The 21,647-nt window shown below is 35.1% G+C and overlaps 1 protein-coding gene across 1 annotated transcript; it reads left to right on the top strand.

The window, feature by feature from the left end:
- Positions 1-2,396: 2,396 nt before the first annotated feature.
- LOC129280092 (prostamide/prostaglandin F synthase-like) lies at positions 2,397-6,939 on the top strand. Its single transcript, XM_054916145.2, has 5 exons — positions 2,397-2,514; positions 3,584-3,788; positions 4,251-4,366; positions 5,060-5,135; positions 6,702-6,939. Exons 1-5 carry the CDS (start codon positions 2,461-2,463, stop codon positions 6,854-6,856), a joined length of 606 nt encoding a protein of 201 aa, XP_054772120.1. The 5' UTR covers positions 2,397-2,460; the 3' UTR covers positions 6,857-6,939.
- Positions 6,940-21,647: the final 14,708 nt, after the last annotated feature.

Raw genomic sequence — 21,647 nt, 5'->3', positions numbered from 1 at the left:
ATTATGGCTGTCAAAAGGGAGGCACGTTCTGGATGTCCCCCTCCCCCTGGATCCGTCACTTGTGCAGGTGATGTTGACGAAGATGAGAGGAGGAGGGGGTGTTGGCGGAGGAGGAGGATGATGATGACGATGTTATGGTGATGGTAATGATGATGATCAGGGGAGACGCCATAAGCCAGGGTCAGGGGAATCCCCCCCCCCCCCTCTCATGGAAATTTTTCAAGGTAGGGGAGAGGAGAACAAGTAGAAAGAAAGGAAAGGAAGGAAAAGAGCCCTTCCTCATCGAAATACAATGATGTCGCCCATGATGATGATGCTATAATAGATGGTAATAGCCTAATTTTGTAAGACGAAGGTGATGTTGAGGAGGAGGAGAATTGAGAAGTATAAAGATTGAGTATTAAAGGACAAGTCCACCCCCAAGAAAAAGTTGATTTGAATAAATAGAGAAAAATCCAACAAGCATAACACTGAAAATTTCATCAAAATCGAATGTAAAATAAGAAAGCTATGACATTTTAAATTTGTTGCTTAATTTCACATAAGAGTTACATTCACACCCTGGTCTGTATGCATGAGGGGACTAATGACATCAGTCACTCACTATGTCTTTTGTATTTCATTATATGAAATATGAAATATTTTGTCCTGTGAAACAAAGTTTTATTTCTTCCTGAACAGGTGGTATTACCGTCGTTTAACATTTTATGGTTCATTCATGTTGGTCCTCATTGTCAAATCTGTAGAAATTGAAACATTGTATAATTCAAACAATAAAAAACAAAAGAAATAGTGAGTGAGGGACATCATCGACTCTCTCATTTGCATGTGACTGAGTTGTGCATAGAAATGTTCTGTGAAAAATAAGCGAAACTTTAAATTGTCTTAATTCTTATTTTACATCCGATTTTGATGGAATTTTCAGCGTTATGCTTGTTTGATTTTGCTCTATTATGCAGGGCCCCCAAGAAAACAGTGCTTAGTCCACTGATGGGGTTACCCTGAGTAAACAAAACGAAATAAATAAATAGATAAATATTGATCGAAATCAACACTATCCTGGGGTGGACTTTACCTTTAAGTGGAAATCTCTAATGATTATAATTACTTTCTCTTCCAAAACTTCCACAGTATCTGCCACAGGGCTTAGATTGTTTCAGATTCAATTGTTTAAACCCATCTGCCTGTAATAAGTCTTTGTTTGACAAAGCGTGCTTGCAAATAAAAGTAAATATGTTCACCTAATTGTCCTGCATGCTCTTTTAGAAATTAACATATTCAAACTTACATTGTGTCAACTGGATGTCGATAAACAGGTGCCTTAAAAATAGTGTACATAATGAAGAAAAAGTAGCAGAGAGGGGAGAGAGACACGCACATACACACGTGCACCCACACGCACATAATGAGGAGATGGTTGAATAACTTGGCCTTTTTTCCTTGAACGCAGACATAAATGCAATGCATCGGGAAAAAATTAATTTGAGCAACACGAACAGAGGAATGAATGTCCTTCGATTTCTAATGATTGGCAGCTTACATCATAGCGAGGGATGAACCCATTTTTTAATCATTATTTTATGTATTTCTTTACTTGTTATTCGATGATTTATTTTTTTAATTAATTTTTCAATGATTTAGGCCTACAATTCTTATTCATTCCATTATTCTTTTATTTATTATTTCTATCATCTATTGATTGATTTATTTTTTGAGGGGATGGTTGATATGAGGGTGCCATTATTTTGTTTAAAATTCACCAATATCATGATTAAATATAGACACATAATGAACCCTTCCCCCTTTTCTCATTCGAAACATCTGACAGTCCACATGGTTCACATGGGTTACGAGAGGACATGAACACATCCAGAATTATATTCCATGGCCCAAGTTCGCAATAAAGTAGTTTTTTGCAAAATGTATATATTTTTTTTTTATATAGCGTTTAAAAGGTGTTCGGATATTGGGAAATTGTATCATATGCTTTATACAACGCTTACAAACAAACATTTGGCATTTCATAATTTTGCCTTTTCATACACATATCTTACTTTCGAGAATTTATATGAAAACCTGAACGCGGTCTTTACTCGAAACGTAAAAAAAACCTATCAACATGTCAATGAACATTTACTTCGGAAAGCTTGGAGGCCGAGCCTGTTTTCTAAAACATGAAAGTGTGAACTCATCCTTTTGATGGTCAGCAAATAATGGACCTGACTGCTAAGTGCTCGGACTTATTATCTTTTATTAATTACATGGATTACGAAACCTCGTTAATCAAGAATGCCTGTGACATTGTGCGTGCGGATGCCTGTTGATGAGATGATGGGATTTATTCTCAGGCGCCAGTAAATATCTTCCATTTCAGATTCAGAAGACGTGTTAAAATGCAGCAGTGAGGGTGTTCGTAAAAAAGGCTTCTTTCCCAAAAAAAAAAAAAAATTGTCCGTTAAGATGGATTCCCGTAACATTGGAGATAATATCATTGAAAATGTGGAGACAGGCGAGGTAAGACTTTTCTATTTCTTTCTTCTTTTGCTTTTATTCTGCTTTTTTTCCTTTTATGATAAAAATATCTATTATAATTATCAAAATGGTATAAGCGTAAAATTATGACATTTAAATATCGAAGTACATGTCATAATGTATATAGTTAGGGGGAGGAGAGCAACTATTTGTAGCGATAACAATCTTTTAATCTTTCAATTCTTTTACCATTTATTTTTTTTATAATCCAACAAAAAATTTAAAAATGCGGCACAAAAATACACATTTTAAGTTTCATTATAAGATTCCTTTGAAAAAAATCACCATCACTTTTTGCCAGAAATGGTGTAACAAATAAGAAAAAATTATCAAACGACGTTTTTTAATATCTCGACATAGTAATTTTTTTTTCAAGTCATGCACAGCTAAGCCTATATTTTCGTTATTTTTCAATTGTTAACGATTCTGTTTGGTGATGTACAAACTGATTTAGAATGCCATAGTCACAAAACTGTGATATCTGTATTTTGTAGCAAATTGCAAAAATGAGAAACTTTTATTTCATTTTCAATAATGAGCTTTGATAGGTTCGTGTATGTACATACATAAGCATTAACAATATTTTAATCTTTCAATTCTTTTACCATTTTTTTTTTTTTTTATCCAAAAAAGAAAAAAAAAATGCGGCACAAAAATACACATTTCAAGTTTCATTATAAGATTCCTTTGAACAAAAACACCATCACTTTTTGCCCGAAATGGTGTAACAAATAAGAAAGGTTTATCAAACGAAGTTTTTTCATCATGTCTCTCGACATAGTAATTTTTTTAAAAGTCATGCACAGCTTAGCCTATATTTTCGTTTTTTTTTTTTTTTTTTTACGATTTTGTTTGGTGATGTACACAAATAATCTGGAATGCCCCAATCACAAAACTGTGATATCTGCATTTAGTAGCAAATTGCAAAAAAAAGAGAAACTTTTATTTCATTTTCAATATGAGCTTTGATAGGTTCGTGTATGTACATGCATTACCATTTTATGTATTTGTTATTTATTTTTTGTAATGACTATATTCATGTTATCTTCAGACGACTAAATTATCGTCCCTTTGGAGTGAGAGCGCATGCGTGATTCAGTTCCTGAGGCGTTTCGGTTGTCCGGTTTGTCGGATGGGATCACGTGACCTGACTCATTTGAAACCGAGGCTTGACGCCGCCAACGTTCGAATGGTAGCTATTGGAATGGAAGAGACGGGTGCGAAGGAATTCCTCGAATCGGGATTTTGGAAAGGAGGTAGGTGCAGATCTATAGAGAGAATATCCACTCCTCCCCCCCCCCTCTGGTCCCGGATTGAGGCTGTGCCACGCACCCCTCCCCTATGTGCTTTCAGATTGTGAAATTACTTCTTTTTTTTTTTACCTGAATCAGATATGTGCTTGTTTTTATTTTTTTTCAATGATCTTTTTATTTTTCTATTTATTCATTATTTCTACCTATTTATATCTATTTTTTAAATTTTTTATATTATATGATTGTTATCAATATTCATTGTGTGAGCTCGTGTGTGTTTGTATTGTGGACATTGGGATAAATCCCGTTTAGCATGTTTAGGGAAGGGGAGGGGCTGCTTGCTTTTTGCATTTCTGTTGGCAAACGGTGATCTCAATAGCTTGAATTCATGTTTGATACCAATTTTCTGTTTTATTTTTATGAACGTCTTTCCATTAATATCATCATTATTATAATTGATACCAGAATTATACATTGACCGACAAAAGAAGATATACGGAGTGCTGAATTTCGAGCGGTATACCTTTATGACAATAATTGCCTGTTTATTCACCAAGAGATCGAGGGAAGCAATTAGTAAGGTACTTACTCTTTGATTTTTTTTATCTCATTCTTTTTTATTAGTCCAGGGGTGTTTCACAAACATTTAAGTATACTTAAGTCGCACTTTAAAAATGCCGACGTGTACATGATATCCAACGCGCGATCTTATAAGATCTTATACGGTCGTCTCATGAGGACGCGCACTACATGAGACGATCTGACCAATGCGGTCAAGCCTTTCATACCATACGCAACTCGGTATTCAAGTGCGGCTCTTAATCATACTTATATCCTTGTGAAACACCCCCCCCCCCCCCCCCCCCCGGAGTCTATCCACAATTTTCCAGGGGGAGCATTTCTGCTCACAGTTTTGTTTCTAAATATAAATAATTTAATTTCAATTATCATATAACCACGCATGACCATTATTAATTTAAAAATCATTTTTCATGCTCGATACTAGACATAAGCCGATGTCAGCCCATGTCAATATCATGATTGACATGTACTATTATTTCATTTAAATAAAATACAGTTCTATAGCTAATAACAACATCAGCATGCAAATAAACAAAAAGAAGCATTTTTATTATCACCATAAAACCAAGCATTTTAAGTTTTCGTTATATTGATATAAGGCCTATCTACATAATTAAATTTAATTTATTTACCACCTCCCCTTCTTTTTCTCTGTCCCCTCTCCCTCATTGATTTAATGAATATTTTCGAAGGCAAAAAGTCAGGGTATCAGCGGGAACATGAGTGGTGATACCCTTCAGATGGGCGGTACTTTAGTCATTGATAAAGGTAAGCTGCAACATTTTTTTTTTAATGCTTGTACCTGGATTTTTTTTTTATGCTTGCACACATTGATACGAATATATGATTTATCCATTTGAAATGAAGAATAAAGTAGCATCGTTGCATAAAATACCTTGGCCAAAGGGCATTTAGTGTTGTGGCTGTGTATCCAACCCCAGGCTTGTGCTGTCCAGTTAAAGAGATGGTCTAGGCTGGAGATATCCATATCTCAATAAATAGAGTAGAATTCGCAAAGCAAAATACTGAAAATTTGATCAAAATCGGATAACAAATAACAAAGTTATTGAATTTTAAAGATTTGCATTATTCCGGTGAAACAGTTCTAGTCATGTCTTTATAAATATTCATTACATGTAGGTGGGCTGATGATTTCAAATCCCCACTTGTTCTTTTGTATTTTATTATATGAAATTAGGTTTATTCAAAAAGTTTCTACCATGAACTAAAACAATTGGATTGACAACTGGTGAAGTACATAGTTATTTATTGGCACAACTTATTTCATCATAATGGAGACACATCACTTACACATGTATGAAAAATTAAACATTTATTATTTCATGTAATAACATAAGAAAAAGGAAATTGTGGATGTGACATCTTCAGCCCACCTACCAATATTCATGACGATGTGCATATAAATGTTTTCTCAAAATATAGACAAATTTTAAAATCCAATAACTTCGTTATAACTTCGGAGATGACGAAAAATTGCAAGTATGTAGTTTGCTCAAGACGAAACTACTGTTTTAATTCACCGATTTTCGACAAAGACTTCTTGGTTGCCCATTGTCATGAAGAGAATTTGACAAATATATTTTCTATGTTCTTGAAAGCGTTCTGCGTGACAATGCGAAAACTCGCTGATATAAAAAGAAGGACAAACGATAACCAATTTAGGTTATGAAAATCTATGAACCACTACGAATGTATACTACTGTAATCATTACTACAATCACTAATAGCAGCAGCCGCATCAACAATAGTAGTAGTAGTAGTAGGAGTAGTAGTAGTAGTTGTTGTTGTAGTAGTAGCAGCAGCAGCAGTAGTTGAAGTAGTAGTAGTAGTAGGAGGAGGAAGAGGAGTGGTAGGAGTAGTAGTAGTAGTAGTAGTAGTAGTAGTAGTGGTAGTAGTAGTAGTAGTAGTAGTAGTAGTAGTAGTAGTAGTAGTAGTAGTAGTAGTAGTAGAAGTAGTAGTAGTCGAGGTACTACTACTGCTACTACTACTACTACTACTACTACTCCTCCTCCTCCTACTACCACACCTCCACCACCACTACTACCTAGACCGATTCTACAACTACAACCACTACTACTACTACTACTACTACTATTGTTGCTACTACTACTACTACTACTACTACTACTACTACTACTACTACTACTACTACTTCTACTGTTTCTACTGCTGTTACTACTACTACTACTACTACAACTACTACTTCTAATTCTTCTACGTCTACTGCTCCTACTACTATACCGCTACTACTCTTAACAACACTACCTCTAATACTACTTAGGGAAATTATTATTTGTTCATTTATTTTGATAGGTGGCAAAGTTCTTTTAGAATTCAAGCAAGAGACACCCACTGACTCGGTTCCACTGGATCGTATACTCCGCGTCCTTGGTATAGGACGTCAAGGCCGTACATTCAGTATGGAATCTCACACGAGTATCGACACAAGCCATTGCGATGAATGTTGAACTTAGTTGATAATAATTTAGTTGTATTTATGATTATAACGTACAAAAAGAGCAAGATAGAGTTATTGATAAATAAAACAGATAAATAAAGAGATATACATACATTTATTGTATTTTGTTATTCATTATATATAAATAAATCAACGAAAAAAGCAGCGTTCTGGAAAAGGATCTGTAATCAAACCATTCTTAATACCATGAGCTCTGTTTTGAAGTACTGTTAATCTTCAAAATAAAAAAGATGTCGGCTCCCCGTATATATATATATATATATATATATATATATATATATAGATATACCTGTATATATATATACCTAATTTTGTGTCATTGCGAGAAGAGGCCATATTTCTTTTGATTTCTTATAGTAAGATATTTCACCGTTCAATGAGTGCACGATATAATGTATGATATATCAAGGGAATCTCACCACCATTATTTACATACTTGAATACCCTTTTACACTTGCATATAACATAATTATGTACATGTATAACAGCGCGATCAATGCAGGAGGGGCGGACAACAAATCATTTTGCTTACGCCTTACGATAGCTGGCCCCTTCATTTTAATCACTGTAATTGTATATATATATACAGTGTATATATATATATATATATATATATATATATATATATATATTGTCCACGCGCATGCTATATTCCGAAGACGCAAGTCATGAATATTCACATTGGGGTCTGGAACTCATGTGGGAAAAATAATTTCGCCGCCGGGATGCACAGGCCGAGACCTCCCTGTATAAGGCTAATTAAAAATAGGCTTAACCCTAATCTAGGCCGGGGTATTTTGGGAGTTAATATGGCCGGGGGGGCCTCCCAGGCCCCCCTCCCCCTTGAGATCTCGGCCATTGGCCGCGCGATCACGCCGAAAATTGGCACGCAGGTTGTCTTGGACATAATCTCATGCAAATTTCATGCAAATTGCTATTAAGTGATTATGCTAATTTATGCGTAATTAGTATGCGAAATCATACTTTTCCCTCTAACTCCCTAAATAAAGCTCCAAATGTTCTAATTTTTGGTTTAGAAACTTTTTGTGGTGTTCTTAGCAAGTTTACATGAAAAAAATTGCGATATCAGATCAATTTCTTATGTATTATATTGTTTTTTTGCAATTTCTTATGTATTTCTCTGTTTTTTGGACCTTTTTTTTTCATTGTTTTTTCAATGAAATTTGTTCGGGACTCTTCTGAGATCATAAAAATCATAAAATAAATACATTTGGACCAGCAAAACTAAAAATGATCATACATTTATGATTTTTGGTTGAAAACACAATTTGCATCGACTTTGTACACGAAATCATGTTTTTGAGCAATTTTTGGTCTGACATGCACTTATATAATGTTGCGTAATTTCGGAACCGCATACCCGGGTGACGCGAAACTGGTCTCAAAAGTTGCGCAAGACTTGAAAGTAAAAAGTCAGCGAGTGGCGCGGTAAAAGAATTTCTTGCGGCAAAAATATTGCGCGAATCGTTGAGGGGGGAGGGCCTCGGAGCCCCCCCCCCCCGGCCTGGATAGGGTTAAGAAAGGAAATTTCAGGTAACAAGCTGGTTTTTTTAGGATAGGTCCGGGATTATGTCTGTAATAATATACTAAAAGTCGTCATAACTCTTTTTTGAGGGGTTTCCATATTCCAAGATGGCGTTCAAAATGGCCACAATTCACTCAAAATGGACATAACTCGCTCATTATCCACACTAGACATACAGTTTTGGTGAAAAGATGTATTGATACAGTTAGCGTGAACATACGCAGACCAGGGAGCCTCAGTTGCATCCAAAAATGGCTGCGAAGGCCTGAAAATCCACAATCCATCCATTGCTTACTTTGATATCCTTATTTTTGTCTCTATTCAATGGTTTTGAGGGTCAAGTGCTACATTAGGACAAGTTACAAGGACAGTCGATGGACAAGTATGTCCAAAAATCCAAGATGGCTTCAAAATGGAGTCTAAAATGGCAGTTATTACTTACAAATGGACATAATTAATTTAACATCTCAATTTTTAGAAGCTGTTTTCGATTTTTGGACATACTGGATCACTGATTGTCATGTTATATTTTCCTAATGTTTTATTTGGCTGATATAAAGTACCATGGTATACACACAAAAATTATACCTCCCAGGCAGATATTAAATGAACTATGTCAATTTTTCGGTAACAGCAGTAAATTTAGACACCATTTTGAAAGCCCTCTAGGATTTTGGAGATATTGAACCACTGACTGTCCTTTTAACTTGTCCATATGTATTATTTGACCCTTAAACCATGGTTTAAATCCAAGCAGTCACCAAAATCTTACCTTCCAGAAAGATGAGCTATGTCAATTTTTCAGTAACAACAGTCAATGTAGACTCCATTTTTGGAAGCCATTTGGATTTTTTGATAAACTGGACTTCTCGCTGTCCTTGTAACTTGTCCCAATTTATCATTTGGCTCTTTAAATCATGGTTTGAATACCAAAATTATAACTCGCAGGTAGATATTAAATGAACTATTTCCATTTGTATGAAACAGAAGCCATTTTAGACTCCATCTATAGAAGCCATCTTCGATTTTTGGACATACCGGATCAATGTCCGTCAATTACATTTGTCCATATGTATTATTTGACAATCTAAACCATAGTTTAGACAAAACAATCATATCTCTCAGGTTGATAACGGACTATGTCAATTTTTTCAATAACATTATTCAATTTAGACTCCATTTTGGGAAGCCATCTTGGATTTTGTTTTACATATTACACGACTTACTGTCTTTGTAACTCGTTCAAATCAATCATTTGGCTCTTTAAACCATGGCTAAAATGCAAAATTCTGCATCTTCTAGGCAGATATTAAATGAACTATGCCCATCTGTATGCAACAGTAGTCATTTTAGACTCATTTTTTGGAAGCCATCTAGGATTTTAGGACATGCTTGACCATTGACTATCCTTGTAACTTGTCCCAATGTACTACTTGACCCTTGAAACCACTGGGTAAAAACAAAATTAAAGACATTCAAGCTAGTATATATGAATGGTCGATTTGTAGGCTTTGGCAGCGATTTTTGGAAACCATCTTGGATTTTAAAAAACCTGGTCTGCTTATGATCACTCTTACCTGTATAAATTGATATTTTTACCTCTTTAAACCATGCAGGAAATATGCACCGAAATTGGATGTCTAGGGTGGATAATGAGTTATGTCCATTTTGTGTGAATGGCCGCCATTTTGGACGCCATCTTGGATTACTGCAAACCCTCAAGGAGAATTTATAAGGACTTTTAGTATGTTATTATAGACATAATTCCGGGCCTATACTGAGAAATCAGCTTGTTTCCCCAAATTTCCATGTTCAACCTAATTCTCTATATGATTGTTGATAAAATTTGCCAAATATGATTGTTGATAAAATTTGCTGAATACAAGGTGAATGAGGTATTTACTCCGAGAAGTGCCTTAGCCCATAAATCAATAAAATACGCAGGGCCTAACATTTAAAATTCACTTCCTTTAAATATACGAGTTTGTAACAATATTTCATCATTCAAGAATAATATGAAGGATTTATTTATCTCCAAAATACTGTAAATGATGTATACTCTTCACATGAAGTGCATAATGGTGTTTTATATTTTATCTTAGATCCAAACGACGTCTTAATTATTATATTTTTGGTTTTAATCTATTTTTGTTCTGTTTTTGTTTTATAAATGCTTATTTCGAGCCATGTTTTAGTCAAACAAGTTACTTGTACGTATACTTACGATGCTATTTAAATGATTCAAACATTTTTTATGCTTCTAAGTTCCTGTTATCTCCTAGTTCCTACAATGTATAATTATTATCAATGTAACATTATATTGGGTAAATTTCTTTTTTGTCATGCATAGTGAAAAATAAAACAAACAAATTTACTTTGAAAAAAAACCTTGTTTTTCTACAAACGTATTGATTAATATACATAAGTCATATTGATATCTTTGTTTGTATTATAGTCCTTCCATTTTCGATGAACATATCTGTCATGTTTGTAATCAAAACTAGCATGAAAATAATTAATTAGTATTATTAAAAGTAAAATAATCATATATATATATATATATATATATTCAGCAAGAAACTGATCCACAGTGTGCTGCACTCAACCCAGGTGAGGTAAATGGGTACCGGTAGGAAGTAATTCCTTAAAAAGCTGTGTGCGCTATGAACGCCTAGCTTAGCCGGGTAATATAGGAGCGCCTTGAGCACCTAACAAGGTGGATATGTCCGCAATATAAATACCCTATATTATTATTATTATATATATATATATATATATATACAATCTATACATTTTATCCCGAAACACAATTTTTGATGGATTCATTCATTTTCATTTTTATAAAGAAAATGCTGCATTGTAACATAACTTTAGAACCGCGAGCTAAAATGTTAAAAGTTTTGTATCTATTTAAGAACTTCAGAATCATTGAGAACCTCACCCTTTAGTGAAAAAAAGCCCTATAATATTCATCAAGTAAGAAGGGCAATGCGAGTATTTTTACATGTGTTTAACATGTATATGGCATTAATTAACAGGGGAAATTGAAATTAAGCCTTTCATAGAAATGTGGCCTAACCACTCACTATTCCCTTTTCTCACTTCTTACCCCCCCCCCTCTCTCTCTCTCCCTCTCTCTCTCTCTCTCTCTTTAAGTCGAAATGTTTTCTGTTCAAAGTGGGTCACCTGGCTTGATAAAAATCATAGTTTCTGTTTCGTTCAGTTTTTTCAAATTTACGTGTCTTTTTAAGGAAACGGCGACCAAATTTGTACGATATACATAACAAAATAATATGAGGAACTATTGCCAAAGAACAGGACGAACTGTAGGCAGGAACTATGTTGGATAATTCATTGAAATAATCACTTTTCCACTTCCATTAAGTAAGACATGCTAATCCCATTTTAATGCCATAAATATAACTTGAAAAATAATCATGATAACCATGATAATATTGTCCACTTTTGAAAGCATTAGCATGATGCACGGTCAGTGTGTAACACTTTAATATTATGATTGCATCGGCACATGCACCGTATATACAAAAAGTTGGAACTAGTTAGTTTGTATAATATTGTGAGTGTGCAGAAATGCGTTCAGGTTCAATTTTACAGAGCACATATTTTTTATAGTATGCGCAATATATTTTCAAATTAAAAACAATAGTATAAATATTCCATCAATCGTATATAATGAGCAAGGTAATAGCGGTGGATCCTCCAGGAAAGAGTGGTTATCTTGAATAAATAAGACAAACATATTTAATTCTTCCAAGATTAATCAACTCATGTTATTCCATCTGACCACAGCAGTAATATTTTGTATCTTATGTCATGAGATGACATGTATTTATTCTCCATAATCATAACAACAATATTATTAATGTTACTATTTTTACTTAGAAATTTTTATTTCAGGTGGATCGAATATTCATATTATATTGAAATTTATTTCAATATAATTTAACATATATGTTTCGATTAAGAGGAAACTCCGTTGTGGTTATAATCTTTACATTTTACGTCGCTTTTATATTTTGTAATATTTTCATGTTTTATAAACATGTGGTTTTTTATTCAATCGAACCCCATGTCATGCTTGATATCGGTTACAGTAAAGCCTCTACTTTCTTTAACATGAATGTTATGTAATAACAATATGCATTATAGTGTATAACTATAAGAACAAGGTTAACGCTTTACAATTAGTAGTCATTACACAATTCTAACATTTGCCTAATGACGTGAATCTTAATTATACCGTATTCGATTGGCAACGCTTAGTATATAGAAGTAGGTATACAGCAAAGTTAATGTACAATTCATTTAGAAAACATTCTTGAATAACTATATGACTGTGGACTTCAGTTCATCTCGTTGGCTTCTCGGTGGGGTGCAAACATAAATACCAACAAATTAATTAAATCAAGGAATCATTTTCTAGTTCCGTCCATGGAGCCTTTTCTTTACAATAACAATAATACACTTTATCTTACAGTCACACTATAGTGTGACTGTAAAAACTGTGGTGTTAAAACTGACACCAGTTGGTGTTAATAGAGGACCACACCCTGAGGTGTTAAGATTACACCCTAGAGATTGAACATGGCACCAAAGAATGTAAATGTAACTACCAAAGGTGTTGTAATAACACCTATAGGTGTTAAACTAACACTGTAAATTTAACACCGGTGTAAAATAACTGGTGTGGTTCTCTATGTACACCGGTTAACACCACAGTTTTTGCTGTGTATACAGTTTATTCGCAAAAGCATCTTTTGATTTAGGATTTTTATGAACACTTAACATGCTTAATATGTGTATCGCTAATTCCTAACTCATAACCATGATTACATGCTTACAAAGTATCATTTTAAAAAAAATGTTGATAAATCTGTTTCACAATTTTTTTGCACTTTATCCAAATGACAACAAATTTCTAAATAATCCGATAAAAATATATACATTCATCACAAATTTGCTCTGTGAACATCTTAAAAGGCGATCCGGGTTGTGCATTTTTTGCACCCTGAGATGTTTAAAAGCTATATCAGTTTAGTGTGCCCAATAACTCTAAAACCAAACGTTGAGACTCCCTATATAACAAACTTCCACGTTGGTAAACTTTATCATAATGATAACTGTCAACAACACAGTTTTATAGGACTTTCTACGATCTTTTAGGTTTTCTTAAACATTCGTTTGAATCATTTTCGTTTATAATAGCATTGCATAGAGCGGGAAGTCAGAAGCATCCACCTGCCGCAGACGTCTCCTTGTCCTATGTGCTGCGCGTCTTCAACGGTTTCGTTGCTTATCGTGATTCCTTTTCAGGTCTGGCATAGGTGAGAATAGTACCCTCGCGACTCTTTTCCACAGATGCTTCTGGACCATTCATTGTGGGATTCGGTGGGGACTTTTCAGGTCTGGTATAGGTGAGGATAGTACCCTCGCGACTCTTTTCTGCAGATGCTTCTGGACCATTCCTTGTGGGATTCGGTAGGGACTTTTCAGGTCTGGTATAGGTGAGGATAGTACCCTCGCGACTCTTTTCCGCAGATGCTTCTGGACCATTCCTTGTGGGATTCGGTGGGGACTTTTCAGGTCTGGCATAGGTGAGGATAGTACCCTCGCGATTCTTTTCCGCAGAAGCTTCTAGACCATTCCTTATGGGATTCGGTAGGGACTTTTCAGGTCTGGCATAGGTGAGGATAGTACCCTCGCAACTCTTTCCCGCAGATGCTTCTGGGCCATTCCTTGTGGGATTCGGTGGGGAACGTATGTCTTTTGTGACTTCATGTTTTGCATGTCACCATTCTGGCGCTTGTTCTCTTTCTTTACCCCCTTCATCCCCTATTGCTGATGATTAACAGTTATTTGAGTTTCTTTGCAGATCTGATCTTTGTCATGGCCACACGAATAATGGCCCCTGTCTTGTCCGGTATTGTATACAGAACCGTGTCGGGTTGGTCGTCCGATGGCGAATTCTGATTATGAATAAAATCATCACTGGACTGATACAAAACATTGTCAATCATTTCGCCGTGTTGAATTCCTGACGACCTATCAACATCATCAATTGTCGCATAATAATGGTCACATTCACCGGTTGCAGTTTCCTCACCAACTTCACCATCTGGATCATTGATATCACCCTCGTTGCCTCGAACTTGTTTTCTGTTTCGTATGTGCCTGATCGCAACAATGGCCACAGCAAGAATAAATATCACGGTAGACCCGGGAATGATAATCATTAACATCGTTTTAAGGTCAGTGTCTTCTTTTGGTCCATTCCCCATCTGGTTAGGGATAGTAGGCCCCAAAGTCAAGTCAGACGCGCTAATCTTCGGTGACAAAACAGGCGTTGTCTTCATGTCGTATTGCTGATCCCTCTCTGTTGTGACCACTGCTGATACTGTCTGGGTATATGTTTCTGGTTTGATTACAGGTGTCGTTGACGGGTCCACTGCTGTGTTCTTCTCCATCATTGACGCCACCGTTGTCAGCTTTTCCTTCATGTTATTAGTTGTCGATGTTGCTTTCGATGTACTACTTCGGGAAAGGACAGCCGAAGTGTGACTTTCTGTTGATGATGCCTGGGCAGGTATGTAACATACGATGTTTGATCTGGTATCAGTAAACGGATTGAATTCAACCATGACCGGATCAGCAATCGTGTCAATGTCAAAGGATAAAGTAGAATCATTGATTAAAGCTGCGATTTCTTTATTTCCGTTTATTGTAACATTTAGTGTTATTTGTTCCTTTGTTTGAAAATTGTTAAGGTGACAATTCACCATGCTCCGGTCTGAACGATGCGACGCTGATACGAAGCACTTTGGGCATCCGATCACACGAATGTCGAATTGACAAAGAGGAACATTATTGAACTGGCAAACATATACAGCCTTTTCTGCTCTTGCTATATAAATGTTCAATTGAAACATCCCGGTCGATATGTCCATGTCTTGAAAATTTGAAAAGATGTTTTTCTCATTATATAATCTAAGTACCCGCTGATCCTTTATTTTAGCAATCAAAAGATCATCCCGAGTTTTATCAACAAATCGGATATTCGTTTTGTATTCCGTATTGCAACGTAACGTTATATTTTCTCCAGCATTTACTGCAATGATTTCACGATGGACGTCACCCTTTGCGTACGAAAGCAATCCAAAAATATAAATCGTGATAAAAAGAACTATCGTCGAGCTACTTGAAGCCATTTCGATCAACTCAACCATTTGTCAGTAAAAATGTATTTCCTGACTATTTTGTTTTATAAAAAAGCTGTTCATCGACTATCATACAGTGAAATTTTCTCACTAATAACACCCTTAGGCAACACACTTCCTCAACTGTATAACCTGAGTCGACTACTTGACCAAACGTTTTCCGAAAGTGCGGATAATCTGAATATGATGACCGATGACAGGAACTTGATTTTGCAAAAGTAGTGGCGCCTTTTTCTACATGATATAACCGTGGTGTTGAACAATAATTATCCTCCACTTCATCATGTTCATACTCCCTAAGAATCTACAATGGCTTAAGTGGTAGAGACACTGGCGTACCTAGGATTTTCCAGAAGGGGGGCAAATTTTTTGGAGGATATTTCGTCCGCGAAAAAAAATGACAAGCCAAAAAAAAAGGTCTTCAGGTTCAAAAAAGGGGGTACACGTCTGTTTTTATTGCATTTTTACATTACAAATTATTAATTTGGCTTCTCAAAAGGGGGAAGGGCACGTCCCCTGTATCAGTTGTGACTCGTCAGGGGGCCGTCTGCCCCCCCCCCCCCTTAGGTACGCTAGTGGGTAGGGATAAAGGAGCCCCTCCACCTCCCCAAAAATTAATATTTATAAATAAATAAACAAATAAAATGAAAATAAATAAATACATAAAAAGATAGAAATAAAGAAAATTGTTGTAAAAGATAAATGCATGAAATAAAATCAAAATGAATACATGACAAAAATCAGATAGACGAATGAAAATAAAGAAATAAACTAGTACATATTAATTAACATAAAATAAGCCAAATAGTAAATAAAAAAAACGGATAATTAAATAAAATAAAAATAAGCAACACCCCCCCCAAAAAAAAAAAAAATAATAATAATAATAAGAAACCGAAGCCAAAATCCTACTCATAGATGTTATTCCATTTAAAACACATTATTGCCACTTTCAACATCATGACTAGGTATTTATTAATATTCTATTTACATGATAAACTCAGGTGAGTTAAAAATCTAGAATAAACGAATGCGATCTTTGCAGCTTTAGCCACCCGATGTCTTTCTGCCCTATCACTGATATATTATATAGGTTCTGTAATTGATGTTTACAGTCTTGTTAATGTGACGTCACATGCAAGCTATCCAGAATGTTCATGTGATCTATATATTTTTTAAATCAGGTTTCTGACAATAACATAATGATGATAATGATAATAGTACTTGTGTATTTGATAAATAAATATTCGAAACACGTCATCTTAATATAGGAGCGCCTTGAGCACCTATCACGGTGGATATGTGCGCAATATAAATACCCTATGTTATCTTATTTCAGATTTCTCATTTTTTTTAAATAAAAGTCGGAATTTATAGAGTGTATACTTGTAAAGCGTCTCTGTTTTTGCTTTGATGTAGAAAATTCTGCTGTGTTATTCTTTAACGTAATTACCCCCAAACCTAAGTTAAAATTTTATGTTGTTTTTATTACAAAATAAGCCTGAGGAACATGACGAAGTTTCCCTCTAGACATTCCCTCCATTTTTACTGCATAAAAACTCTTTTGCTTGTGGTTCAAAACTATCAGAGAGGAAATTCCCGTGCTTCAGATTAAGATTCGTCATGGGATTTAGTTTCATATCATTCTTTTTTTTTCAAAATGTTTTGTTCTATCAAGGAAGTTATGATCAATTGCAAATATATATGTATCAAGTACAACCTTCAAGATCAATGTATAATAATAGAACGTACAGACATTATTTTTATTTTAATAATGGCTAATAAAAATAAATATACCTATTCAAGCAACGTCATATATACTCCCGCGTCTTCAATATTTCAGTAATGTATTTACAAATTATACTGATCATAATCAAAGCTCTACCCTAAACTGCCGGTGATGTCGCACTGCAAGCCTATTGTAATTGTTACATTTGTATGATAATTTTGTTAAGCGATACGAGTAATACAACCACATTTTTTGGCCATTTTGGCCAGCATTTGAAACAAAAAGAGTACGAATTCGCCTTAAAATATACGCAGTGTTTCACATTCAAAGTTCATTTGAAAAGTAAAAATAAAACATAACATAACATAACTGCTCTTTACGACAAAGAAAAGAAACACCGAAAATTGAATATACATTACAAACTAAAACAACCTTTTCCAATTATTGCAAGCACTAAATTTTATAAATTGTACAAAAACTTGCTAAAATACCGAACGATTCTCATCACCATGGCTCATTGTATTAAGACAGGGTCTATCACTTCGCATCAGTTAACCCTTTGCGCGCTGATGTTGCAATCTTGCACAATAGAATTCAACAATTGTAATAATTAGTTTTCTCCCCTACCTTCAAATTAGATAAGCTGATAAAAGGCAATAGTTCTTGGATAACATCTATATGATAATGATTATAAGTATCAATGGTGCAATATCATGAATATGGAAATCTTGAATCAAAGAAAATAATATCGGAACAATGTCATTATCATCCCCCCCCCCCCCCCAAAAAAAAAAAAATTATTCAGCGGGCAAAGAGTTGAGGAACTACCTAGTTGACTGACACTTTATACTAACTTGGTCTACATACAGTTGGTCCGCAGTCTTATGTAACAGGTCTGCTTAATTTAGATAAATTGCCGTTTGGTATACCTTACACTCCTAACCACTCAGTAATAACCACTAAGTTTAATTGTTAACTAGTCCTGGACCGGTGCAAATATAGTCCAATTTCTAATAGGTTTTCTATCATGCAGCACTTTGTCAACTAGTGACTGCATGTACAAATTCTCTGATCATCATGTGAAGACATTTTTCTTTATTGAATTCCTTTTTAATAAGGTTTGGTCCTTTTTTTATGTTGGCCAACTTTAGATAGCGTCTCATCTTCGGTACACTCCGTTGCAATCGTATATACTATTAGCGGGATCTTTGGTAGACCATGGACTTATTAGTCGCTCTTCATGAAATGGATTTCTCGGCATCAGCTGCAGCAGTTATATAAAGCTCCCATGATTATAGCTCTCTGCATACATCGTGCCCCTCGGTCATACCATGGACCTATTACGTACCTATTCGTAATAGGTCCATGGTCATACAGTGCAAAAAGTGAAGGGCCAACACCTTCTGGCCTGTGTATGCCATTGTCCTGGGCAGAGAATTCTAAATTCATGATCCTTCCTTTTGCCGAAACGTCATTCATCCCGAATTTTAAAGTTTCCGTGTATATACCAATATTTTCCTCGACAGTCCAGCGTTTTCCACGACTTTCATATCGCCAAATATGGGCCAGGCTCAGATTGTGAAAAATGTCATTACTAAAATTACTAGGCGTCTACCATGAATTATACAATATTTTTAAGTCTTTAAACCTAATGTATTTCCGATTATTAAGTTAACTGATTGGAATGGTCGAATCTCTTTTGGTGATCTTATCTCTCGGTTTGCCGTCATTCTCCACTGAAAATGAAAACAGTTTTAAGGATGCCTATTAAGACGGCAAGAACACCAAGAACTATATAGCATATTTATAAGAAGGTGCTGATCTTTCTTTCCGTTTGGTATAGTGAGCTGTAGGTACCGGAGACCAATCAGACGTCGTCGCGGGAGACGAATTAGATGTCGAATTAAACACATCTGTCCCCATCGTTGTAATCGATGTATCAGTTGCCACCGTGATGTTGCCAGTTCGGTTGTCTTGGCATTCTTTGAACGACAATATGAGCCAGAGAAGGCCCACTCTAAAAATGGAACAGTCTTTGAGTTCCTTGAAACCATCTCGATCGATTGGGATAGGTGCCAGAGAAGCTTAGGTTTACATTAGCCGACAGATGTTGTCTCTGTGACGTTCTTCCTGTACTTCGTTATGCGTACATGGCGTATGGGTATAGAAAGTTCGCGAGGGGAATGACGTAAATTCAATGAATCGCGAACTAGGTATGACATGATGATGTGTTACATATACCCCACCATGACTGTTTAATTTGAAGGAAAAAAAAAGAAATATAAAGATTGTCTTACATCTCGATTGGTCTTTCTTCAACTTTATAATTCAGCTGGAAATTTCTGAAACCAGAAAACCTAAACGATCCTTATTTAGTTTATGAAATGAGGTAGGCCTATTTTCACATTGTTGAACAACACCAGCAGACGAGAAGACCTCTCCTACTTTTTTTATTACACCATTTATGACTGTGCTAAATACAGTCATTTTGTGTTATAGCATCATGTTCAAGCATGTTTGGTGTATTTTAGCACATCCAGTTACGCACCACGCAGAGAATCGTCTGCAGACTGTAAAAAATGGAGTGTTAAAACTGACTCCAGTTTGTGTTTATAGGACACCAGGCCCTGACGTGTTACAATTACACCCTAGAGATGGAGCGTAACATCATCTAGTATTAAGGTAAAAACCAAATGTGTAACAAACGCCCAATGATGTTGAACTAACACAGTAAATTCAACACTGGAGTAAAATTACTGATGTGCTTTCTAAAATGCATGCTTTAAATCATTCGTATCCCACGCACAGGAACGTATAGAGGATGCAGAATATTTCAGAAATTAAATAATGCATCGAAATTGTTTATAGGTTTATTTTGTGTATCGAATCTTTTAAAAAGCAATGGAGATATAGAGGGGGAGGGGTAATAAGTTAGGCGAAGGAAAATGTGTGTGTATGTGTTGAGAGAGAAAGAGAGACGCAGGTATGCTAATTATTATAGAGTCTAGGTGCTTCATGATACAAACATATTTCAAAAAAGAGAGTTGGGCAAACAAGAATATTGGACTTAATCGGAATGACATGGAGAATGAATACTTCATTTGTACGTCAGGACTGTAACTATTCCAGAGGCAGTTACAAAAAGGTTCCAAACTTTGAGCGAGTGCTGTTTGATTTCCCACAGCAATGTATACCGAGCTATTGACGTTAAGAGCTCGCTTCCTTAAAGGTCAAGTCCACCCCATAAAAAAATGTTGATTTGATTAAATAGAGCAAAATCAAGCTAGCATAACGCTGAAAATTTCATCAAAATCGGATGCAAATGAGACAGACGATGGTGTACCTCACTCACTATTTCTTTTGTTTGGAATATACAATATTTCAATTTTTACAGATTTGACAATAAGGACCAACTTGACTAAACAATATAGTATGAAGCAATGCTAATCTCACATATTCAGGGAGGAATTAATTGTTGATTAACTTGGCAATTAGGAGAAAATTAGAATATTTCATATCTCATATAATAAAAAAAAAACAAAAGAAATTATGAGTGGATGACGTCATCAGACTCCTCAATTGCATACCGACCAGGATGTCATAACTTTCTTACTTTACATCCGATTTTGATAACAAAATTTAGTGTTATGCTTGTTGGATTTTGTTTAAAATTCAAATCACCTCTTTGTTTGGGTGGACTTGTCCTTTAAACCTCGTCTACATTTTTCAAATGCCCTGTCCTCATTTGAAATCAGCACAAAAAAATCAACATTCCTAAAAGGCGTTGATTTTGAAATCGTTTGAAATGTTTGTTATTGGTTTTGGGATTTGATTTGTCCTATTATACTGATGATCATACTGATGAGGAAGAAAGCAAAAATATAAGAAATGAAGAATATTTATCATACTTATATACAGTGATTGGCAAAAGTAGTCAAATTATGACTGAAAACCAAACAGAAATAGATTAGAAATAAAAAGGGATATCAATTCAGTGAAAAGCCCACAACATTGGATTATTGATACCGAGTATTCAGTGAGTTTGATGTTGTTGTTGTTTTTAGTCAGGAGCACCCTAACTCTTGTCTCCAAAAGATGAATGAGGAATTCATAAATAAATGCACTTTAAATGTTAAACATAATATCAACAAATAAATGAGTCAACAAGATAATGAATAAAAACTTAATAAAGGTGCGTATCATTATAGGTCTTACACAAAAGAAGTTTTTGTTTTCTATGACTTGTTAATAACGTTTATTCTCGCTATCA

The sequence above is a fragment of the Lytechinus pictus genome, chromosome 17 (genome assembly GCF_037042905.1).
Source record: "Lytechinus pictus isolate F3 Inbred chromosome 17, Lp3.0, whole genome shotgun sequence".
Taxonomy (NCBI): Eukaryota; Metazoa; Echinodermata; class Echinoidea; order Temnopleuroida; family Toxopneustidae; genus Lytechinus; species Lytechinus pictus.
The sequence above is the reverse complement of the archived record's forward strand: the minus strand, read 5'-3'. Positions and strand labels throughout refer to the sequence as shown.

Bases quoted from the DNA above. Each gene is read 5' to 3' on its own strand.
- LOC129280092 (XM_054916145.2), top strand. From the start codon at position 2,461: ATGGATTCCCGTAACATTGGAGATAATATCATTGAAAATGTGGAGACA. The intron at 4,367-5,059 runs GTACTTACTCTT...ATATTTTCGAAG, and splicing joins CGAGGGAAGCAATTAGTAAG to GCAAAAAGTCAGGGTATCAG. The intron at 5,136-6,701 runs GTAAGCTGCAAC...TTATTTTGATAG, and splicing joins TACTTTAGTCATTGATAAAG to GTGGCAAAGTTCTTTTAGAA.